Raw genomic sequence first — 26,186 nt, forward strand, 5'->3', positions numbered from 1 at the left:
AGTCACCCCCAGCCCATCTAGCTGCTCCCCCATGCTGGTTCCTCTGGATATTAGCTGCTGCACAGAATAATGAGACTCCTCTGTGTATAGCCACGTGGTGTCTGTAGCACTTGTCTATTAGTGGCCTTGATGTCAACTAGATATAACACTTTGTATGTGTAGACCAAGTGTGAAACCAAGACACTAAGATATCACTGACATGTAAAAGTTATGTGGAAGACTTATCCAGAACTAAAATGAGATGAAAATGGAAGCTGGCAACTTCATGGTTGCCCCATAGGTCCAAGAGTAAAACCGTTGGTCCTCATATATTCATTCCTGTGTTCAAAATGTCTAAACTGTGGAATTTTTTTAATCAGACCCTGGCCTTTTTGCAACTTCCTCTCTGCCGGGGTACACTTTTTGGTTTGATATTAATTGAATCATCTACATCGACTTTATTAAATGTCTTCTGATTCATCTAAAAAATATGTCATACACTTTGCAAGGCCAGATCAGGGGCTACGAGGTTTCTGGAAAACATGTCTTTTAATGTTACCATAGACTGCCATAGAGTGCATATTATAGTAGTTCCATATAGTGTACACATGGCTCGCATCATCATATAAAAGGTGCAGGGTGGCAGAGGTCCTGGGACAATTACCCCCGATGCCCATGTTATAATTCATTATACAGGGTGGGCCATTTATATGGATACACCTTAATAAAATAGGAATGGTTGGTGATATTAACTTCCTGTTTGTGGCACATTAGTATATGTGAGGGGGGAAACTTTTCAAGATGGGTGGTGACCATGGCGGCCATTTTGAAGTTGGCCATTTTGAATCCAACTTTTGTTTTTTCAATAGGAAGAGGGTCATGTGACACATCAAACTTATTGGGAATTTCACAAGAAAAACAATGGTGTGCTTGGTTTTAATGTCTAAGGTTTTAACGTCTTGGTTTTAAAGTCTAAGGGGGTCAGATCGGGAGACCTTGGGGGCCATTCAACTGGCCCACGATGACCAATCCACTTTCCAGGAAACTGTTCATCTAGCTGGCACGTTCCCTGAGTTTTTCCAGCAAGATGGTGCACCACCACATTATGGGTGTCAGGTCCGAGCATTCCTAGATGAACAGTTTCCTGGAAAGTGGATTGGTCGTCGTGGGCCAGTTGAATGGCCCCCAAGGTCTCCCGATCTGACCCCCTTAGACTTTTATCTTTGGGGTCATCTGAAGGCAATTGTCTATGCTGTGAAGATACGAGATGTGCAGCACCTGAAACTACGGATACTGGAAGCCTGTGCTAGCATTTCTCCTGCGGTGTTGCTATCAGTGTGTGAAGAGTGGGAGAAGAGGGTTGCATTGACAATCCAAAACAATGGGCAGCACATTGAACACATTTTATAAGTGGTCAGAAACTTGTAAATAACTCATGAAAGAATAAAGTTACGTTAAAACCAAGCACATCATTTTTTTTCTTGTGAAACTCCCAATAAGTTTGATGTGTCACATGACCCTCTTCCTATTGAAAAAACCAAAGTTGGATTCAAAATGGCCGACTTCAAAATGGCCGCCATGGTCACCACCCATCTTGAAAAGCTTCCCCCCTCACATATACTAATGTGCCACAAACAGGAAGTTAATATCACCAACCATTCCCATTTTATTAAGGTGTATCCATATAAATGGCCCACCCTGTAGATCATATTGTTTCCAGGTAAACAATGCTAAAGCTCCTACAACAATTACATTCCAAAAACTTTCCAAAACATGAAAAAAAAATTAAAAATAATTCTTGAATCTTTGAATTCCCCCTCCCATCCCACAAACCTCTTCTCTCCATCTCCTTTATAGTTAAAATCATCCTTATTCACTTTTATCTCAAAAGATATATAATCGATGTTCTTAAGACTTCTTGAAGGAAAGTCATGGAACATTTTATAGACAAATTTATATTTGCCAGCTCTACGTTCCTTTGTATAGCGCAGGTGAGGGGAGAAACTAATAGGATTCGGCGGCTTTGCCTGAGCAGAACAAGTAAGATTACTGTGTTAGAAATGTCATTTGCAACAGGAATAGTAAAAACTGTCAGCGCCTCATAATGAAGTAATTTAAATACCAGCGGGTCTTAAACATTTGATAAAATTGTGTCTCTGGCGGTTGTAATGTTATACATCCCAGCTTTATCCGGAAGGTTGCATTTCAGCTCCGGCATGAATAGATAATTTTATTCACAAAAGAACTCCCACTAATGATTTTCTAATAAAAGTTTGCTTTTTGGACTCTTGCTAATACCTTGCGTGCTTAATACGGTCGGATTATTCTTGACTTTAAATTATGAGCTCTAGTCGTAGGTGTCAGACTTTGGGAGGAGACTTGAATAAAGATGTTAGGAGGTTGTGAGAAAATCGATGAGTGAGGTATCAAATATAAATAAAACTGAAGTTTTCAAAAAGTTTTTTTATGTTTTACTTTTTATTATTTTTTTATTTTATATAATTTAATAATAAAACTGGCATTCAAAAACATTTGCTAGATTCCTTTCACGCTGCCTTGAATTTTTGCTTCCAGTCAAGGGTTCTGGTATACTGGAGGCCAAAATGTAAAGTATGTAGCAGTATTTCTACTCCTCAAAATACCAGGACCCGAACACAAACCTGACCAAAGCCATTAAAATGCACAAGGGTGGTGAGAGGAAGTCAGAATTGCAGAGGAGATCAAAGACGTGGCCACCTGATGTGGTATTATCTTATAAAAGTTACCAGACTATCAACAATTAAAAGGGTTGTCCAAACTTTTAAAAAGTTATTTCAGTGTGCTTCAAGATTAATTGAACATAACAATACAATCTAATTATGAAAGCTCCAACAATGTCCCAGTTTTAATTCACTGTCAGTCCCACCAGCTCCATTTTTACATTTATTCTGCTACTATGTACAAGAATATAACTACTATAATACTGCTCCTATGTACAAGAATATAACTACTATAATACTGCTCCTATGTACAAGAATATAACTACTATAATTCTGCTCCTATGTACAAGAATATAACTGCTATAATACTGCTCCTATGTACAGGAATATAACTACTATAATACTGCTCCTATGTACAAGAATATAACTACCATACTCAATAAAAAGAAATATGGTTAAGAATATAACTACCATAATACTGCTCCTATGTATAAGAATATAACTACTATAATACTGCCTCCTATGTACAAGAATATAACTACTATAATACTGCTCCTATGTACAAGAATATAACTACTATAATACTGCTCCTATGTACAAGAATATAACTACTATAATACTGCCTCCTATGTACAAGAATATAACTACTATAATACTGCCTCCTATGTACAAGAATATAACTACTATAATACTGCTCCTATGTATAAGAATATAACTGCTATAATACTGCCTCCTATGTACAAGAATATAACTACTATAATACTGCTCCTATGTACAAGAATATAACTACTATAATACTGTGTCCTATGTACAAGAATATAACTACTATAATACTGCCTCCTATGTACAAGAATATAACTACTATAATACTGCTCCTATGTACAAGAATATAACTACTATAATACTGCCTCCTATGTACAAGAATATAACTACTATAATACTGCTCCTATGTACAAGAATATAACTACTATAATACTGCTCCTATGTACAAGAATATAACTACTATAATACTGCTCCTATGTACAAGAATATAACTACTATAATACTGCTTCTATGTACAAGAATATAACTACTATAATACTGCTCTTATGTACAAGAATATAACTACTATAATACTGCTCCTATGTACAAGAATATAACTACTATAATACTGCTTCCTATGTACAAGAATATAACTACTATAATACTGCTTCCTATGTACAAGAATATAACTGCTATAATACTGCTTCTATGTACAAGAACATAACTACTATAATACTGCTCCTATGTACAGGAATATAACTACTATAATACTGCCTCCTATGTACAAGAATATAACTACTATAATACTGCCTCCTATGTACAAGAATATAACTACTATAATACTGCTCGTATGTACAAGAATATAACTACTATAATACTGCCTCCTATGTACAAGAATATAACTACTATAATACTGCTCCTATATACAAGAATATAACTACTAAAATACTGCTCCTATGTACAAGAATATAACTACTATAATACTGCTCCTATGTACAAGAATATAACTACTATAATACTGCTCCTATGTACAAGAATATAACTACTATAATACTGCTCCTATGTACAAGAATATAACTACTATAATACTGCCTCCTATGTACAAGAATATAACTACTATAATACTGCTCCTATATACAAGAATATAACTATTATAATACTGCTCCTATGTACAAGAATATAACTACTATAATACTGCTCCTATGTACAAGAATATAACTACTATAATACTGCCTCCTATGTACAAGAATATAACTACTATAATACTACACCCTATATACAAGAATATAACTACTATAATACTGCTTCTATGTACAAGAATATAACTACTATAATACTGCTCTTATGTACAAGAATATAACTACTATAATACTGCTCCTATGTACAAGAATATAACTACTATAATACTGCTTCCTATGTACAAGAATATAACTACTATAATACTGCTTCCTATGTACAAGAATATAACTACTATAATACTGCCTCCTATGTACAAGAATATAACTACTATAATACTGCCTCCTATGTACAAGAATATAACTACTATAATACTGCTCCTATGTACAAGAATATAACTACTATAATACTGCTCCTATGAAGAGTCGTTAGCTCCTGGTTTTCCGCTCTGTACATACAGGACACGTTCTCTCGGGTTGTAATTCCGCTCTTCTTTTGTTTTCAGGTCGACAGACTACGGGACGACTTACGAGAAGCTGAATGATAAAGTCGGATTAAAAACAATCTTGAGCTACCTTTATGTCTGCCCTACAAACAAGCGTAAGGTGAGAATACCCCATAAATACATGCTGTTATTTTGGGCGGCTTTGCTTGAGTAACCTTCTCTGCTCCCGGAGTCTATTACTGTTGACACAAACCTTATGACTGGAGGGAAAAAACGGCTGCAGAAAAACAAATGGACGTGGAAGCAATTCTCCGTGTGCCCGGGCGCCGCTGATAGAACGGCTCGTTAAGATCTCGGAAGTGGGGCCATAAATAGATGTTTCTGGAGGTTTCCACATTTACTCTGACACTCAATTACAAGGAAAATGGCCCTTTAGGTTTTCCTCTTGATGAAAATGTTACTTTGTCTTCCTTTTTTCTTCCCCAACTTTCCGATAATGAGTTCCTACCGTCCTGAGAATTAAGTGAGACCCCTCTCTGTATAATCTGCCGTGTGTGAGTTTTCTTTACTTTGTTTTTTTTATTTTGTCACTTTACGTTGTGTTATTTCTTTTCTGTATAAATAGACTTGCGGGGGGGGGGGGCATTTATCATCAGGGGGACATCTGAATTCAGTTTTGCTTGTTTCTCCGTTGTTGTACTTTATGCCATATTTATCAAATGTCTCATGTTACTTGATAAATTTGTCTTATCCTTAAACCTAAAAAATGTGTCTAGAAAAGCTCCTCCCGTTTCCTCCTCCACCTCCTCCTGGAGTGCGACTATTGCGAGTTTTCAAAAAAGTCTCAATGATAAATCTGGAGGCTACTTTCACACTAGCATTAATATTTTGCAGTATTGAGATCCATCATAGGGTCTCAATAACGGAAAAAAACACTTCAGTTTTGTTCCCATTCATTTTTTTTTTACTTTTAATCACCCCACTTTCCCAATTTTACATATTAACATATATAAACAAAAAAAAAAAAACATGTTAGATATCGCCTCGTTTTAAATTGTCTGAACTATTAAAATATTCATCAAAACTTTTACGTGTGTAGCTATAGGGGGTGAAGAGCCCAGGAGCCTGAGGGGACCCAAAGACCCTTGTGCCACATAAGAAGACATCGGTATTATAGAAAGTGCATGCTGGTCCAGTTACACCTCTGGCTGGAGGGAAGGGGTAAGGTCAAGAACTTGCAGCTTTAATTTTTACCTCAGGCAGCACAAAGGCTATGTGCTCCCCTGCCCCTGACCACAAAGCACTGAGGTAAGGGGGACCCAAGCTGAGCTCTTGCACCAGGGTCTAGGAGCCTTTAGCTATGTTCCTGCCCCCCAAAAAATTGAATAACAGTGATCAAAAAGTCATACATACCACAGAAATTGTACCAATAAAATCTCAATTTTGTACGGCAAAAAAACGCCGTCATATAGCTCTGTAGAGTGAAATATAAAAAAGTTATATCTGTCAGAAATTGGTGATGGAAAGAAAAATTAGATCTTTTTTTAAAGGTTTTTATTTTTTTAAATTAGTAGATCCAAAAAATATACATTTAAGTTTGGTATCGCCATAAGGATGTTATGACATTTTTAGTGCAAAGGTTTTTTTCCCCTCCACAATGAATTTATTTTTTTGCCCATTTTCCAGTAATAGACATGGTAAATTGAATGGTACCCTTAAATAGTAAAACTTATTCCCCAAATAATAAGCCCTCACATGTTACATAGTTAATACGGTTGAAAAAAGACAAACGTCCATCAAGTTCAAGGGACGTGAATCCCAGAAGGAAGTGAGACTCAGATTTCTACACGTTTTCATAAGCATTTATGTTTTTTACACCACATCCTGAGGACGTCTATTCCACAGATTCACAGTTCTTACAGTAAAGAAGCTTTGACGCTTCTGGAGACAGAACTTTTCCTCTCCAGTCGGAGGCAGCGCCCCCTTGTCTTTTGAGCACATTTTACATGGAACAGCTTTTCGCCGTAATTTTTGTACGGCCCATTTATATACTTGTACAGGTTAATCATCTCCCCCCTTAGACGTCTTTTCTCAAGACTAAATAAATTCAATTCTTTAAATCTTTCTTCATAACTAAGACCCTCCAGGCCCCTTACCAGTTTAGTCGCTCTCCTCTGTACTCTCTCCAGCTCCAGGGCGTCCTTTCTATGGACTGGAGCCCAGAACTGGACTGCGTATTCCAGATGAGGCCGCACCAGCGCTTTGTAAAGTGGTAATATTACATCCCTGCCCTGCGAGTCCATGCCTCGTTTAATGCATGACAATATCCTGGTGGCCTTAGAAGCAGCTGATTGACATTATGTGCTGTTATTTAATCTACCATCCACAAGGACACCCAAATCCATCTCTATAATTGACTCTCCCAGTGTTACATCCCCTAGGACATATGAAGCACGGAGATTATTACTACCAAGATGCAGAACTTTACATTTGTCCACATTGAACCTCATTTGCCAAGTTGATGCCCAATCACTCAAGTCAGCTTGTAGTTTATGGACATCTTCCATAGACTGTACAGTTCTACACAGTTTAGTGTCATCTGCAAAACTATTAATCCCGTCCTCAATATCATTAAAAAATAAATTAAATAATAGAGGACCCAACACTGAACCTTGGGGTCACCACTTATAACCTGGGACCATTCTGAATAGGAATCATTGACCACAACTCTCTGGACACGGTCCTTCCGACAGTTTTCAATCCAAATACAAACTATACTTTCCAAGCCAATAGACCTTACTTTACTTATTAAGCATCTATGAGGGACAGTATAAAAAAGCCTTTGCAAAATCCAGAAACACTACATCCAGAGCCACCCCTCTGTCCAGACTTCTACTTACCTCACTACATCCACAGCCGCCCCTCTGTCCAGGCTACTACTCACCTCCTCATAAAAACAAATCAGGTTAATCTGACAACTTCTGTCCTTGGCAAACCCATGCTGCTTATTACTTATAATATTATATATAGTCACATACTCCTGTATATAGTCCCTTAAGATTCCTTCAAACATTTTTCCCACAACAGAAGTTAAACTAACTGGTCTATAATTACCTGTGGAGGACCTTAATCCTTTTTTGAATATGGGCACCACGTCTGCCTTGCGCCAATCACTTAGCACTGTACCAGTCCCTAGAGAATCCTTAAAAATTATAAACAGGGGCACAGCAATGACTGAACAGAGCTCTTTAAGTTCTCTTGGGTGTAATCCATCTGGACCCGGAGTTTTGTTCACATTTACCCTATTTAACTTTTCTTGGACCATATCTACAGTTAGCCAATTGAGTATATCACTGGATGTACTAACAGCCCCGGCGCCACAGATATCAGCTCCTTTCTCTTCTTTTCTATATACAGAGCTAAAAAACCTATTTAGGAACTCTGCCTTTTCCTTATCTTCAGTGACTACCCCCTTTACCATTATTTAGGGGACCTACCTGCTCAGACCTAGGTTTTTTAGCATTTATATATTTAAAAAAAACTTTTTGGGATTTGTTTTGCTTTCTTTTGCTACCTGCTGTTCGTTTTGTATCTTTGCTAATTTTATCTCCTTTTTGCAGATTTTATTAAGCCCTTTGTAATCTTCAAACGCTACAGCTGACCCCTCAGATTTGTATTTTTTAAATGCCCTCTTTTTGTCTTTTATTGCTCTTTTTACAGTAGCTGTAAGCCATGGGGGGGGGGGGGGGTTAATTTTAGCCGTTTATACATGTTACCTAAAGGGATACATTTTTTAGTGCAATTACTCAATGTGGATTTGAAGCTCTCCCATTTATCCTGAGTATTATTATGTGACAGTAGCTGCTCCCAGTCTATGCCCTGAAATGCTGCCCTCAACCCCGGGAAATTAGCCTTTTTGAAATTCAGTGTCTTTGCTCTGCCTGACAGAGTTTGCTTCTTATCGTTTAGGGGGAATATAATTATATTGTGGTCACTATTACCTAGTGTTTTGCGAATAGTAACATTACCAATAAGCTCTGCATCATTAGAAATTACCAGATCCAACAGAGCATCGCCCCTAGTGGGAGCTTCTACAAACCGCCCCATAAAGTGGTCCTGCAGCAAGTTGAGGAATTTTCTCCCCTTTGCAGTTGAGGCAGAACCATGACCCCAGTCAATGTCTGGGAAGATAAAATCTCCCATTATGACCACTGTACCCGCCTGTGCAGCCGCTCTATTTGGTTATACAGTTGCATTTCTATCTCTTCTGTGATGTTTGGGGGTCTATAGATTACATTAGTAAGTATTATTTTTTCAGTGTTTATATCCCTTTGAACTTCCACCCATAAGGTTTCCACATCCTCACCATCCGCACCCACAATTGCCTCTTTCACACTTGTCTTCAGATCACTCCTCACATACAGGAACACGTCACCTCCTTTTCTATTGACCCTATCTTTCCTAAATAGTGTAAAACCCTCAATATTAACAACCCAGTCATGCGAAGAGTCCAGCCATGTCTCAGCCACACCAACTACATCTACGTGTTCTTCTAGTACCACAGCCTCCAGCTCCCCCATTTTTCTACCTAGACTTCTGGCATTTGTGAAAATACATTTTAAATTACTATTACCTGTAAAGTGATTATCCGGGATTTTTGGGTTACCTTTGTTTATTTCTGTATGTAACAGGTTCTTGTTACCAGCAGTTTTATTTTTTATAAATGTATAGTTCTGCCCAGTTTTCTCCCTACTTTCCTAACCCCAGCCCCCACTAAATCCCCACTGTCCCCTTCTATAACCCACTCTCTATCTACACTATCTACCCCCTTATTAGTATGACCCCTCCCCAGATCCTAGTTTAAAAGCTCCTCCAGCCGTCTAACCATTTTTCCCCCAGGGCAGTTGCCATCTCCCCATTGAGGTGCAGCCCGTCCGTACTGTAGAGTCTGTAACCGACAGAGAAGTCGGCCCAGTTCTCCATGAACCCGAACCCTTCCTTCCAGCACCAGCTTCTGAGCCACTTATTTAACTCCCTAAGCTCCCGTTGTCTCTCTGGTGACGCTCGTGGCACTGGTAGTATTTCTGAAAACACTACCTTGGAGGTCCTGGACTTGAGCTTCTCACCTAGCTCCCTAAAATCATTTGTAAGGACCTTCTATCTCCCACTGACTTTGTCATTGGTGCCAATGTGTACCATGACCGCCGGGTCTTCCCCAGCCCCACCCAGCAATCTGTCAATCCGATCCACAATATGCTGAACCCGAGCACCCGGCAGACCACACACTGTTCGGCATTCACGGTCTCGGAGACAGATGACCCTGTCTGTCCGCCTAATAATAGAGTCCCCTACCACCAGCATCTGTCTGACCTTTGCTGCACTCCTTTTCACATCCTTCCTGCAGCGGTCATCCTCCTGGTTGCTAGGAGAAATGCCATGCTGCAGTGTTGCTGGCCCTGGGCTTTCATCCCTAATATCAGCCAAACAGGCATATTTACTAGGGTGTGCCAGCTCAGGGCTAGCCTCCCTGTCACTTTTCCCTCTACCCCTTCTTTCTACATTAACCCAACTGCTGATCTGATAGTCCTGATCTTGCCCTCCTCCACCCCCCTCCATTTCACTGACCCCAGTCAGCGCCTGCACAGTGAGGTCTAAGCCTCTCTCCAATTTTGCAAAGCCCATAAGTATTTCAAGCTTCTTATTTAGATCCAAGATCTGGGCTTCCAAATATGCAACATGATTGCATCTAGTGCAAATGTATTCACCCTCAAACGGCTCTTCAAGGCATGCATACACTGCACAGGACACACACTTGGTAGCATTGTCCATGGAGCACTTGTTTAATGGGGATGAACAGTAAAAAAGTAAAACAGTAAATATGATTTAGAATTAGACCCTGTCTGCTGTAGTTGAAGGACTAGCTAGAATCAAACCACCAACACACAAGGAAATTCTATCCAACCTTAGTTTCCTGCTCCTTGTCTTAAACTCCTTTTCTTTAACTCCACTTAATCAGAAGCCACTTGGTACAGCAAGCCTCAGAAAGAGCTATAGGAATGGAAAATTTAAAAAGTTATGGCTATTTGAACGTTGCAAGGAAAAAACAAAAACGCAAAACCAAAAATGCCCCCGCACTATATGCTCTGAAAACAACACAAACAATCAGGAACTTTCAGAATGGACTGAGAAGAAATATAAAAGGGTCCACATACAGTATATAAATTACATAATGAGGCCACATGGGGCCAATAGTGATCAATATACACATTTTACCTAATAATTAAAGTTATACTTACCTTTAACCCTTGCTTCATGAAACTACATATGAAGAGGACCTCGTGGAGCAGCAGGTAACCGGCGGTTGGATCTAAAGAACCGATAAAAGAGAAGAGAAAAGCGTTCATAGGGCATTCCTGGAGTGACACAAGAAGAAAGCTCCATCCCCCCCCACACACCCGATAGGAAGAAATGACAGCTTCCTCCTGCTGATGTTATCGAGCCCTGACTACTGGAGAGGGGGTGCGGGTCGGTGGGAGATGCAGCGGTTACTTTGGAGGGCCCAGGCAACTGTCTGCTGGCCATAGTGTACAGTAAATCTACCAGCAATGTAACGTATGAATGTCTCAGCAGTTAAACAAGGTGCAGGCGGCGATATATTACACCGCCCTTTAATACTGAGGCACAGTAATTCTATATATCAACTAAAATATTCACGGTGATTGTGTCAGCAGTTCAACAAGATGCAGACGGCGATTACTCTCAACCTGCACTGTCCCTGTAGTCTCCCTATGTTCTCCCTACAGTGTCTGAAAACTCTCCCTACGATCTCCCTACACTGTCCCTTCACTCTCCCTATCCAATATTCTTCTTTTAAAAGTTTTCTGAAACACTGTCCCTAGTGCCTGCCACGTCTCTCCCTAAGCTCAGCTCACAGTGAAATGGCGGAGACTGTGTCAGATGAGCCTTTTTATAGGGCTGTGACATCACAGGGGATGGCTATTGGTAGATTGGCTGACTGCACGGCATTATGGGTGATCTCGCATTCCTGGGCTTCTTACTTTCATTTTGTAACACGTGCAGCAGACATTTTTGAAAAAAGTACAAGGAAACTTCGGCTTCTCAGCTGATCAAATTGTTCCTAAACTTCGGATCGAACTCCACTTCGGATGCTTCCATTTGCTCAGCACTAATTATTTTACTAAATTTGAGAGTATTTTTTGAATGGTTGGTGTCCCTTTTTTTAAGCTAGAGGAGCTCACCACACAATGCTCATTACCATAAACTATCTGTTTCATTGTTCTGAAAGGGCGTGTTCACATAGCAGATTATTTGATGGGCAATTTGGTATTTTTTCCACACCCTTCAACAGCCGCCTATTGTTTTTAATGGTGATCTGTGCCATTGTTCATACAGTGCAGATTTTTCTGCAAGTGGATTTGAATTCTGCTTTGCAGAAAACAAAAAGTTGCTGCATAAAATGCCTAAGGTAGCCACACACGGATGGACCCTGTTGAATAGGGTTAAATCCACGACCCAATTTTGCGTCAGTGCAAACGGCAAGCCGCAGCAGAAATCTTAAAAGGGTTTCCAGGATTAAAAAAACATGGCTTACAAAAATAAAACCACACCTATCCATGGGTTGTGTCGGGTATTGCAGCTCAGCTCCATAGGAGTCAATCGGGCAGGATTGCAATACCGCACACAAACTGCAGACAGGGGTGGTGCTGTTTTTGGAAGAAAGCACACATGTTTTTCTAATCCTCGACAACCCCTTTAAGGCAATAATAAAAGGCAGATTTCTTTGTGATGTATTTCTGCTATAAGCAATGGCGTACATAGAGAAGTAAGGGCCCCATAGCAAGGATCAAACCAGGCCCCCCACACAGGACAGAAAGGTTTCCGCCTAAACCTTTTTCCACTGCTTCATTTGCTAAAAGTTGTTCCTTTAGAGTAGGGGTGCACAACCTTTTTTGGTCTGGGGGCCGCATTGTCGCATTGCTCTATTTCAAGGGGCCGAAAAAAAAAAAAGAAAAAAGTTAATCAGCACTTGTTTGCATCAGCCTATTACACAGGCCGATGCAAAGTGAATGGGGAGAAATGATCGCTACCACAGTCATTCCTCCCTCATTCTGTTGGCAGCACATTCCTGATTACACGGGAAGATGTGCTGACAATAATCGTACATCTTTCATCCTGATAAAACATGCAAATCAGCTGACAAATGAGTGATTGCTTGTTTATCAGCTGATCAGCGGCACGATTATACCGCCAGATGTCAGGAATCAGCGCTCCTATGAAGACTTATTCTCAGTAATTGTCCTGAATATCGTGCATTGTAATGGTTTTTGACACATTCCTGCAGCATGGCCTTGAAACAGAAGATTCACACCTACCTGCTCCCTGCTGCTGTCTCCACCTTCCGGTCCCCGTGCTGTTCACATGCGGCTGGCTATGGGTACAGTCACATGCTCCTCTCCAGCCAATGACTAGCTTCAGTGGTGATGTGGCCACAAGCAGTGTTTCACCGCTGAAGTCAGTCATTTGCTGGAGAGGTGCTCCGGGACTGGAAGAGGGAGGCAGCGAGACAATAACCAGTAAGCGCTTTCCTTCACTGCAGAGGACGGCGCTCACTGGTTATTACTAGTGTTGATCGAGCACCAAAGTGCTTGTGTGGAACACTATGCTATGCTCGGGTGTTCTACCGAGCACAATGGAAGTTAATGGGTGAACCCCAGGCACCCCCTGCTCTGAAGAGGGGAGGGTGTCAGGACTCTAGTTTGGCTTAGGAGTCCCTGCTCTGACTCCATATATGGCTATATCCATATAGGGAGTCAGTGCTTGGGGACACCTAGTGTATTTAAATATAATTTCTGAAAAGTTTCTGCCAGGATTTGAACTCCCAATGTTGTACATTAGAGGCAAGGACCTTATCCACTCAGCTATAAAGCTGAATGCTAAACTGTGTCAGAAAAACCTCATAGTAGTTTATGATATAGTGAGTATTCCTATTCAGCAGAAGACTTATTTTATATTTCTGTGCAGGTTAACATGTAGCTGTATAGTGTAGTCGTTAAAATCCTTGCCTCAAATGTACATGGTTGGGAGTTTGAATCCTGGCAGAAACATTTCAGAAATAGAGATTAAATTTATATATTTAATATTTTTTTTAATAATTGTAAAAAATGTACGGCACAAAATAAATGTGTAATTACTAAAAATAAATATATATATATATATATATATATATATATATATATATATATATATATATATATATGGAAAAACGAACAGCACTCCTGGGATCCACAGAAAAAGGTTTTTCTTTATTCACCCATGTGATGCAACATTTCGGCTCTGAACTAGAGCCTTTCTCAAGTTTGCAGAGGACCACCCTCATGGAGTCTGTTTCTGACAGTTTGAGCAGATGCATGGATATTTGTGGCCTGCTGGAGATCATTTTGCAGGGCTCTGGCACTGCTCCTCCTGTTCCTCCTTGCACAAAGGAGGAGGTAGAGGTCCTGCCACTGGGTTGTTTCCCTCTCCTGATGTACTGGCCTGTCTCCTGGTATCTGCTCCATGTTCTGGACACTGTGCTGACAGACACAGCTAACCTTCTTGCCACAGCTCGCATTGATGTGCCATCCTGGATGAGCTGCACTACCTGAGCCACTTCTGTGGGTTCTAGACAACTCCTCGTGCTACCTTCTAGGGGTGAGAGCAAAATGCAAAAGTGACAAAAACAACAGCCAAAACGGATGAGAACAGAGAAATGGTTTGTGGTCACCACCTGCAGAACCGCTCCTTTATAGGGGTTGTCTTGCTAATTGCCTATCACAGGCATGGCCAACCTGCGGCTCTCCAGCTGTTGTAAAACTACAACTCCCACCATGCCCTGCTGTAGGCTGATAGCTGTAGACTGTGTAATGAAGTCAGGCGGCACAGCGTACTAGTTGAGGGGTGCTCGGTTTGTGTGGAGGTAATCCCAAAATCAGAAGAATGAAAGAAAACCGGCACTCCCAAAAATCTTTGCTGGTGATAGATTTATTGGTCACTCATATGACGCGCGGCGTTTCGGCACTCACAGGTGACTTTTCCAAACAAGAAGTGAGCAGCAGTATACTGCTGCTCACTTCTTGTTTGAAAAAGGCACCTATGAGCGCCGAAACACCGCGCGTCATATGAGTGACCAATAAATCTATCACCAGCAAAGATTTTTGGGAGTGCCGGTTTTCTTTCATTCTTCTGATAGCTGTAGACTGTCCGGGCATGATGGGAGTTGTAGTTTTGCAACACCTGGAGAGCCTCAGATTGGCCATGCCTGGCCTATTATGTCTACCTGTTGTCTGTTCAATTTGCACAACAGCAGGAGAAATGGATCCACAATCAGTGTTTTGCTTCATAACTGGACAGGTGGATTTTATAGAAGTCTGATTGACTTGGAGTTACATTGTGTTATTGTGTTGTTTAAGTGTTCCCTTTTTTTTGTTGTTGAGCAGTACAACATTATGGTGCCATCTATCTCCACCGACCACCAGAAGGCAATCACCTAGTCTCTGGACCATGTAAATAACCTTGTCTGTGCTGCAATCATATACAAACCGGATTCCAAAAAAGTTGGGACACTATACAAATCGTGAATAAAAACTGAATGCAATGATGTGGAGGTGCCAACTTCTAATATTTTATTCAGAATAGAACATAAATCACGGAACAAAAGTTTAAACTGAGAAAATGTACCATTTTAGGGGAAAAATATGTTGAATCATAATTTCATGGTGTCAACAAATCCCCAAAAAGTTGGGACAAGGCCATTTTCACCACTGTGTGGCATCTCCCCTTCTTCTTACAACACTCAACAGACGTCTGGGGACCGAGGAGACCAGTTTCTCAAGTTTAGAAATAGGAATGCTCTCCCATTCTTGTCTAATACAGGCCTCTAACTGTTCCATCGTCTTGGGCCTTCTTTGTTGCACCTTCCTCTTTATGATGCGCCAAATGTTCTCTATAGGTGAAAGATCTGGACTGCAGACCGGCCATTTCAGTACCCGGATCCTTCTCCTACGCAGCCATGATGTTGTGAGTGATGCAGAATGTGGTCTGGCATTATCTTGTTGGAAAATGCAGGGTCTTCCCTGAAAGAGATGACGTCTGGATGGGAGCAGATGTTGTTCTAGAACCTGAATATATTTTTCTGCATTGATGGTGCCTTTCCAGACATGCAAGCTGCCCATGCCACACGCACTCATGCAACCCCATACCATCAGAGATGCAGGCTTCTGAACTGAGCGTTGATAACAACTTGGGTTGTCCTTGTCCTCTTTGGTCCGGATGACATGGCGTCCCAGATTTCCAAAAAGAACTTCGGATCGTGACTCGTCTGACCACAGAACAGTCTTCCATTTTGCCACACTCCATTTTAAATGATCTCTGGCCCAGTGAAAACGCCTGAGCTTGTGGATCTTGCTTAGAAATGGCTTCTTCTTTGCACTGTAGAGTTTCAGCTGGCAACGGCGGATGGCACGGTGGATTGTGTTCACTGACACTGGTTTCTGGAAGTATTCCTGAGCCCATTCTGTCATTTCCTTTACAGTAGCATTCCTGTTTGTGGTGCAGTGTCGTTTAAGGGCCCGGAGATCACGGGCATCCAGTATGGTTTTACCGCCTTGACCCTTACGCACAGAGATTGTTCCAGATTCTCTGAATCTTCGCATGATGTTATGCACAGTTGATGATGATAGATGCAAAGTCTTTGCAATTTTTCGCTGGGTAACACCTTTCTGATATTGCTCCACTATCTTTCTGCGCAACATTGTGGGAATTGGTGATCCTCTACCCATCTTGGCTTCTGAGAGACACTGCCACTCTGAGAAGCTCTTTTTATACCCAATCATGTTGCCAATTGACCTAATTAGTGTTAATTGGTCTTCCAGCTCTTCGTTATGCTCAAATTTACTTTTTCCAGCCTCTTATTGCTACTTGTCCCAACTTTTTGGGGGATTTGTTGACACCGTGAAAATTGGAATCAACGTATTTTTCCTTTAAAATGATACATTTACTCGGATTAAACGTTTGATCTGTCATCTACGTTCTATTACAAATACAATATTGACATTTGCCATCTCCACATCATTGCATTCAGTTTTTATTCACAATTTGTTTAGTGTCCCAACTTTTTTGGAATCCGGTTTGTACTTAAAGGGGTTGTCTCGTCTCAGACATTGATTGCATATCACTATCAATGTTAGATAGATGTGGGTCCCACCTCTTGGACCCGCTCCTATCTCCAGAACAGGGCCCCTAAAGTGAAGGAGGAGCGCACACAATTCATCACTATGGGAGTTCTGGAAATAGCCAAGTTTCTTTTGTTTTCAGAAGTCTCATACCAGTGAATGAAGAGCGCGGGGCCACTGTGCAAGCGCAGCCACCGCTCGACTCACTGTGATGGGAGTGTTGGAAATAGCCATGGCGGCGCGCAGCTATTGTCCGAACTCCCATAGCTGTGAATGGAGGGAGGTCACGCATGCGCAATGTGCTCTCCTTCACTTTGGGCACCCATTTTGAAGATAGGAGCGGGTCCAAGAGGTGGGACCCACATCTATCTGACGTTGAAAGTGATATGACATCAATGTCTGGGATGAGGCAGTATAAGGATAACAAGGTGAAAACCACCGGATGGTGACATAAATCAAGACTCATCCATGGCCGCTTCAGCCGTCTATTAGATGGCGCCATGACCTCCGCACTGTAGGATTATGATTTACCGTCAATAATGAATCTGTTTGCAGACGCGGATTTGGCCTTTAATCGCTGAATGTCGTCTCCTCCAGCAAATAGAAAGCCAGTGGGACACAAGGACGTTTAAAGCGAAAAACATTTGAAGCTGCGTTCAATCCGCGCATCAGAAATATGGAGGAAAAAAGCGCATTTATCACATGATGAGAAGATCTGACAGCACGGAGCATTGTCCCTGCGCAGGAGCGGTGACAGCGGGGCCTCAGCTATTAACACCGGCCGATAGGCCAGGCTAAAGAAATCTGAAAAATGCCACCAAATATCTGAATAAGGCCGAATGTACACGGCCGTGGAACACGGACGTGAGCGGTCCGTGGTATCCCGGCCTGACATCCTGCTGACAGCAGGAGCGCACGGCGTCATTGGTTGCTATGACGCCGTGCGCTTCATGCCGCCGCTGCACTACAGTAATACACTCGTATAGATCACTGTATTACTGTAGTGCAGCGTCCGTGTTCCATGGCCGTGTGCATTCGGCCTAAGAGCTCAACTCTAGATAACCTTGGAGCAAGATTAGCGCCATTGACCACACCCCCCAATTATACCACTTGAATTAAATCACACCCGCTAGTATTAAACCACGCCCATGGTTCCAATTTTGTAAGTTGAATATTTTTTTTTTTTTAAACCTTAAATTTCATGTTAGGCATCAATTTCTTCTTCTTCTTCTTCTTCTTCTTCTTCTTCTTCTTTATTCTTTCTTCTTATTTCTCCTTCTTCTTTCTCCTTCTTCCTTCGTTCTTCTTCTTCTTCCTTCTATCTTCTTCTTTCTCCTACTTCCTTCCTTCTTTCTTTTCTTCCTCCTTCTTTCTTCTTCCTTCTTCTTTCTCCTTCTTCTTCCTCTTTCTTCTTTCTCCTTCTTCTTCCTCCTTCTTCTTTGTCCTTCTTCTTCCTCCTTCTTTCTTCTTCTTTCTCCTTCTTCTTCCTTCTTTCTTCTTCTTCCTTCTTTCTTCTTCCTTGTGCCTTTTCTTCCTCCTTCTTTCTGCTTCTTCTTTCTTCTTCTTTATCCTTCTTCTTCATACTTTTTCTTTCTTCTTCTTCTTCCTTCTTTCTTCTTCTTTCTCCTTTTCTTCCTTCTTCTTTCTCTTTCTTCTTCCTTCTTCTTCTTCTTCTTTCTCCATTTTCTTCCTGCTTCTTACTTCTTTGTTTTTATTCTTTCTCCTTCTTCTTTCTCCTTCTTCCTTCTCCTTCTTTTTCTTCCATCTTTCTTCTTCTTTTTCCTTTTCTTCCTTCTTCTTTCTATTTCTTCTTCTTCCTTCTCATATTTCTTCCTCACTCTTTCTTCTTCTTCCTTCTTTCTCCCTTTTCTTCCTCCTTTCTTCTTCCTTTTTCTTCTTTCTCCTTCTTCTTCTTCTTCTTATTCCTTCTTTCTTCTTATTTCTCCTTTTTTTTCCTTCTTCTTTCTATTTCTATTTCTTCTTCTTTCTTCTCATTTTTCTTCCTCCTTCTTTCTTCTTCTTCTTCTTCCTCCTTTTTCTTCTTCCTTCTTTCTTCTTCATTCTCCTTCTTCTTTTTTTCTTTTTCTTCTTAATTTTCCTTCCTTCCTCTTCTTCTGTTATTATTTTCATTTTATGCAAAATCTGAGGTGCAAACTACATAATTAATTCAGCCCTAGTGTATGAAGGATCAGAGTATAAGACTTAGTTCACACTCAGCTGGCCACCTACCAAGGCCAGGGGCAAAGACAGACATGAGGGATGCCATGGCGCCACTGGTGCCAGCTCACACCCTGATACTGCACCCCAGGTGCCTGAGGGTCCCAGCTGGCCAAAGTGTGACCCCCAGTGAGATGCAGAGGTGGTGGCTGCAGGTAGAAGCAAAGAGACTCAGAGGCTCGAGAAAACCTGAAAAGTGCTGATAAAATTCTGACTGCAGCTTTGGATGCATCTGAGTATCACATAAGTTAAGCAAAGCTTTTGCAAAGTATCCAAACACTTAATGTCAGATTAACCTGTGAAATGTCATTAGGAGCTGGAACGCTGCGGTTTCTGTACATTTCGCTGCTTGCAGATCCGTAACCTTTAACGCAGAAATGTCAAACTCCGGCTTTATTCATCCCATAAATGTGGTGAAGATGAAGCCCGTGGACAACAGTTATATTCTGGGTAAATAATTTTCAGCCTCATTGCAGGCGCTGAGGACAATTAAGCCTACGAAATGCGTCCGTACGGAGGGATGAGCGCGCAGCGCCATTGTTTTCGCGCAGAGTCTTCTAGATGTGCAGATGAATGGGCCTTGAAAGGTCATTCCTCCAAATGCCATTTGACAGTTGAATTCCAAACCACATGAAAATGCAGGTTGACGTGGGAGCGCGCATCCGGCAAATGTTAAATTCAATCAATTCAATCACAACGGGCGATCACCCCATTAGCGCCGAATGCAGCTGATCCACCAGCAAAAAGGTCACATCAGGACAACCATTAGCGCAGAATCTCATTCGACTGGGTTGCATCTGATTAATTGTAAACTCTAATAGTTCTTATCCGGAGCACAATGCAGGTACAGATGTAGCAGAGCTGAGTGTGTTATTTATCGTCATGGAAAATCTACACAGAGTTTTAAAGGGTCGCTATCATTTCATGGTCTCTGCATCGCTGCCGGCAGGAGTTGAAGACCACCATGATGGCCAGTGGGACTCCTTGGGGCCAGTATGCAATGGGAAATGTAGAGATGTTTCCAAAGTAGAAACCCTTTCTGCCATTATCTACACAGGCTTCCCCAAATTTCTTTAAAGCCGAAACCCCACTGCAAACTTATTCTCCATGATCATCAGGCGTGTCCTCGATAGTGACCTCGCCATGATGGTCTGCGATCGGCCACTGAGACCTGATGACATCATCAGGTAAAATTATTCATTAACACTGAGAATCATGAACAGCAGAAATGTTTTATGGACCTACGCCCCCCCCCCCCCCCCCCCAAAAAAAAATGTCCTAATAGTGCTGGACCCTTCTTAACCCTCTCAGTAACTTAGAACATAATCTACAGAACCCCCAAATGAACTAAGACCCCAGACTTTAGTCCCCCAAATGAATTCAAGCCCCAGACTTTGGACAGCGGTACAGACCTGCGCATCCTGAAGAAGGGTGCATGTGCCTTAATGGTGTCAGGACATGCGCCACCATTACTGATAATCAGTCCAGAGACCCGTGTATGGTGGGGCCCACTATAGGACACATTGGTCTAAAAGACCCCTACACTCTGGGGGCTAATTAGTGGTTGCAGACTCTTCTTAAAGGGGTCCCCCACTGTGGACAATCCTTACTTGACAGAAGGGTCCCTCGATCATTTCATCAGAAAGCCTCTCTTTGCTGGGATCCCCAGCGATCAGTTGTGAACTGTGGAGAAACGTGGAAGAGTTCAGTTTTCCTGCAGTGCCCCCACAGGGGAAATGAAGTATTACATGGTGTCCATACACATCAAGGAAAGGGCAGGTCCTCCAGAGCGAGAGACACTTTGTAACTGTCCTCCATTGGTTTTTTTGTGCAGTTTACTCCTCGCTCTATAGACGAACGTCTCGCTGTAATATTCATGGATTATCCAGGTACTGGGATTCCCCCCCCCCCGATCCTATACCCCCAATGTTACACTGAGCAGTGACTCAGCGCATTATAATTCCCATCTCAGTTAATGGGGTAAAACATTAGGCGACATCCATCTTTGTGATCGCGCACGTTCCACTCGCACCTGATGGGAGACTATCAATTTACCGGTGCAGGTAATGGGACGTAAAAATTCCCTTGAACGATGGAAAGGGACGGATTGATCTCCTTTTAGATGAAATGACTCAGATCCATCGCCTCGCCGCCCGTCCTGCACTCAATGAGGCTGCACAAAACGCTTTCATAACTTTACCTAAGGCTGAAAATCAAATATTTCCAGAGACGGTCGGATCCGATTCCAGCAGAAGCCTCCGCTTAGACTATGGGTGGCCCCATGGAAGAGAAGCTCCATGCATTACGTGATATTACATTAATAGCCTCCTGCACCAGATGTAGGACAGGGAGAGCTGCACAGTGGAAATACATGGCAGCGCATAGATTGGCATAGGAGCTGTATACACAAAACGGTCGTAGAGTTTTAATCAACACTATGTGCAAAGTTCCTTAATTTTTTTTATTTTAGGGTAATAAAGGTGGTTCCGGTGTGGACAGTAGAAAGGGGAATCCAGTTGTAGACGTGAACTACAATGTCACATGTAACCTGCAGATTTTGCGCCTAATTTCTTCTCTCTGCTGGGAGAGATTTCCGCGCGGACGAGATTTCCGCACGGGTGCAATGCGTGACGTGAACGCATTGCACCCGCACTGAATCCGGACCCATTCATTTCTATGGGGCTGTGCACACGAGCGGTGATTTTCACACATCACTTGTGCGTTGCATGAAAATCGCAGCATGTTCTATATTCAGCGTTTTTCACGCAACGCAGGCCCCATAGAAGTAATTGGGGCTGCGTGAAAATCGCAAGCAAGTGCGGATGCGGTGCAATTTTCACGCACGGTTGCTAGGAGATGATCGGGATGGGGACCCAATTTTTAATATTTTCCCTTATAACATGGTTATAAGGGAAAATAATAGCATTCTTAATACAGAATGCTTAGTACAATAGCGCTGGAGGGGTTAAAAAAAATTAAAAATAATATAACTCACCTTAATCCACTTGATCGCGCAGCCGGTATCTCGTCTGTCTTCTTCTTTGCTGTGCACAGGAAAAGGACCTGTGGTGACGTCACTGCGCTCATCACATGGTCCGTCACATGATCCATCACCATGGTAAAAGATCATGTGACGGACCATGTGATGAGCGCAGTGACGTCAGCAAAGGTCCTATTCCTCAAAGATGAAGACAGAAGACATGCCGGCTGCGCGATCAAGTGGATTAAGGTGAGTTAAATTTTTTTAATTTTTTTTAACCCCTCCAGCGCTATTGTACTATGCATGCTGTATTCAGAATGCTACTATTTTCCCTTATAACCATGTTATAAGGGAAATAATACAATCTACACAACACCGATCCCAAACCCGAACTTCTGTGAAGAAGTCCGGGTTCGGGTCTGGGTACCAAAAATGCAGATTTTTCTCACGCGCGTGCAAAACGCCTTACAATGTTTTGCACCCGCGCGGAAAAAACGCAAACATGGAACGCAATCGCAGTGAAAACTGACTTGTTTTAGTGTCAAAATCGCACGATTTTCCCTGAACGCATCCGGCCCCGATCCGCAACGCCCGTGTGAAAGGGGCCTAAGTCTCCAGTTTCTCTCTCCGTGCCTACTTAGCTGGAGGCTCTCCAGGCTCTATGTGCTGATATTTACCCTCTGCTGCCCCCATGTTGTTTGGAGCGAGAAGCTGCACCCCCTCCTCCCCCGCTCACTGTCGATGGATTTCGTGGCTTCTGGACATTTACAGTCATGTGTCATTGATGCCTAAGAGAAGCTCGTGTGGGTGAAGTTTGTGATCTTGGACTAGCACTGATTTCTAAAATGAAAAGGTCCAAACCTATTAAAACGCCCCAAATTTGACACAATTTAAAGGGGTATTCCAGCCAGAAGCATGTATCACCTCTCCACTGGAAAATATAATTTGTAACTGGACTAAAAATTGGCTTCACAATTTTTTCCGTCGGCCCCATAGAAATGAATGGGAGCGGGGGCCGTGCATTCACTCCTATAGGGAGCCGGCATGGTGGTGACTGGACTGAACCTTTCGGGGCTCCGTTCTCTATATAGGTGAGGGTTCCAGCGGTGGGACCCACACCTATAAGACAATGGGGGCATATCCTAGCCATAGGCCCCCATTGTCTAGCATGAGACAACCCCTTTAAGGATAGAAACATTTAAATCCGTGCAGTACCCGATCGCTCTTTTGAGATCCTAGTCATCAATTTTGCTGTCTTCGCACATATGCTGTATCCATGACGTATCAGAACATCACCTTCACCGGATTTCCCCTTGACGTGGGTGGAGTCTGACACATTTTCGCCAGGATGATCGGTCTCTATCACGGCATGTTTATTCAGCAGGCGTCCTAACAGAAATTCCCCTCTGCAGAGAATTCACCCAAATGATATTTTAATGAATTTCGATACATTTTATTTATGTATCATTTGCATGTGTTAGAAGATTGCATGTGGGTAGAGACTTTGTATATGAGGGCGGTCGCAGCACATGGACATGTAGCATCATCAATGGTGTCCAGGAGATCAATATTGCATCATGGCCCTTTCTTTTCAGGGGACCTGGAAGTCGGTTCAGAAGATGTAGCAGAGCTGAGTTTGCATCATGGGAATTTGCCGAGTGAGGATAAGACAGTAGTGCCCTATGCAGTCCTATGGGAAACCACAACATCCTGCCGAATGACAAACTCAACCCTGCTACATCTATAAGTTCAGCTCGGCTTCCACTTCCACATTGTATCCTCTTTGCGCAGCGATGTGTGTCCAGGAGTACAGTCCCATTCAGCTCCATATAATATTTGTGCGTTACGGTAAAATCTGGTGGATGGGACAGCGTGTCAGTGTAATGGGCGAACGATGTCTCATTACCTGGTATTGATTATTACTTTTAATATTATTTCCTATTTTTTATTTATTTATTTTTTACCTATTTCTTTGTCCAAATCGAGATTGCAGGATTTTTTTTGTATTATTTATTCCTTATCTGCTGGTGTTCGGATGTAATATATCAGTTCAAGCGTCTTGGACAAATGTTAGTATGGAGATAATTAAGTCAACAACAGCGAGCGGTAATGCATTCGTTACCTGGTCCCGGCTTGGATCTCGCAGGAGTCGGATCTATAAGAACCGGCCGCTCTGAAGGTTAATTAAAGCAACGTTGTATTTGTGCGGTTTAAGTTCCATTTCTTCGCCCGTGTTGTTTCTGCAAATGTTGACAGATTGTGTTCATGCCGAGATTCCGCCGCTTTCCGTGTCCCATCAGCCGGGGCTTAACTTACTCTTCCCCTCCAAGTGTTTTGCTTATATCCATAGAGATGGAAAATTATTCTGCGGCACCGCGACTTCCAATCTTGCGAGAACGTAGAGAGCGATACAAAGTCATTGCGTACGGAGGGGCGGAGGTCGACTCCGGGAAAGTTCTAAAACAATTACCTAAGAGATTATTTGTTTTCTGCTGCTTAATGCCCAGGTGGTGAATATGGGGAAAAAGACAACGCGGCTGCTACAGACACGAGAAAACCGAGCGCAACGCAGAAGGAGAATCCTCCAGCATATGGGGCGATCCCTTCCTAAAGTAAATCAGAGGGGGTCCTCTTAATGAAGCCCTCGTCTATGAGGAGCGCCTCAGTGTCTCTGGAGGGCTAACGCATTGACTTCAAAGACATGCACTATGTGTAATACTTCATTCCTCCTGTGGTGGCGCTGCAAGGAAACTGAACACTTGCTTCCAGATTCACCCGAGATTAATGGGATTGTGCTAAGTCTTCAATTTATCTTCTATCCACAGGACTAACTGATCGGATGGTGTCTGACAGCAGGGACCACCACTGATCCTAAACCGGGGGTCCCGTTCCCCTGATCTGATGGAGCGGCAGGTAGAGCATGAGCCCTGCCGTCTTCATTTATTCTCTATGGCAGGCATGGCTAACCTGCGGCCCTCCAGCTGTTGTAAAACTACAACTCCCACCATGCCCTGCTGTAGGCTGCTAGCTGTAGGCAGTCTGGGCATGCTGGGAGTTGTAGTTTTGCAACAGCTGGAGAGCCTCAGGTTGGCCATCCCTGCTCTATGGGAATGCCAGAGATAGTCAGCACTCAGCAGAGTCAGCGCTCGGCAGTTTCTGGTGGTTCCGTCGTAATGAATGGAGTGGCAGGAATGATGAGTGAGTATTTCAGGGGAAGCGTGCGCAAGCGTATTGTGTGAGAGTTATATTGTGAATGGAGAAGGTTCCTCATCAGCACAGAGTATTTCAGGAGAGGAGTGTGCGGATCCTATGGCAGGGCAAAGACTGAAAGATAAGTAGAGGAAGGAGAAGGGTCTCCAGCAGCACAGAGTATTTCAGGAGAGGAGTGTGCGGATCCTGTGGCAGGGCAAAGACTGAAAGATAAGTAGAGGAAGGAGAAGGGTCGCCAGCAGCACAGAGTATTTCAGGAGAGGAGTGTGCGGATCCTGTGGCAGGGCAAAGACTGAAAGATAAGTAGAGGAAGGAGAAGGGTCTCCAGCAGCACAGAGTATTTCAGGAGAGGAGTGTGCTGATCCTGTGGCAGGGCAAAGACTGAAAGATAAGTAGAGGAAGGAGAAGGGTCTCCAGCAGCACAGAGTATTTCAGGAGAGGAGTGTGCGGATCCTGTGGCAGGGCAAAGGCTGAAAGATAAGTAGAGGAAGGAGAAGGGTCTCCAGCAGCACAGAGTATTTCAGGAGAGGAGTGTGCGGATCCTGTGGCAGGGCAAAGACTGAAAGATAAGTAGAGGAAGGAGAAGGGTCTCCAGCAGCACAGAGTATTTCAGGAGAGGAGTGTGCTGATCCTGTGGCAGGGCAAAGACTGAAAGATAAGTAGAGGAAGGAGAAGGGTCTCCAGCAGCACAGAGTATTACAGGAGAGGAGTGTCCGGATCCTGTGGCA

At 42.6% G+C, this 26,186-nt stretch overlaps 1 protein-coding gene across 2 annotated transcripts in view; it reads left to right on the forward strand.

The window, feature by feature from the left end:
• SORCS1 (sortilin related VPS10 domain containing receptor 1) overlaps positions 1–26,186 on the forward strand; it is a 647,341-nt gene that overhangs the window by 302,854 nt on the left and 318,301 nt on the right. For both annotated transcript variants that reach the window (XM_040436033.1, XM_040436034.1), the window contains exon 3: positions 4,882–4,981. In XM_040436033.1, coding sequence (XP_040291967.1) covers positions 4,882–4,981 — 100 coding nt within the window. The remainder of the gene's footprint in view (positions 1–4,881; positions 4,982–26,186) is intronic.

The sequence above is a fragment of the Bufo bufo genome, chromosome 6, assembly GCF_905171765.1.
Source record: "Bufo bufo chromosome 6, aBufBuf1.1, whole genome shotgun sequence".
Lineage (NCBI taxonomy): Eukaryota > Metazoa > Chordata > Amphibia > Anura > Bufonidae > Bufo > Bufo bufo.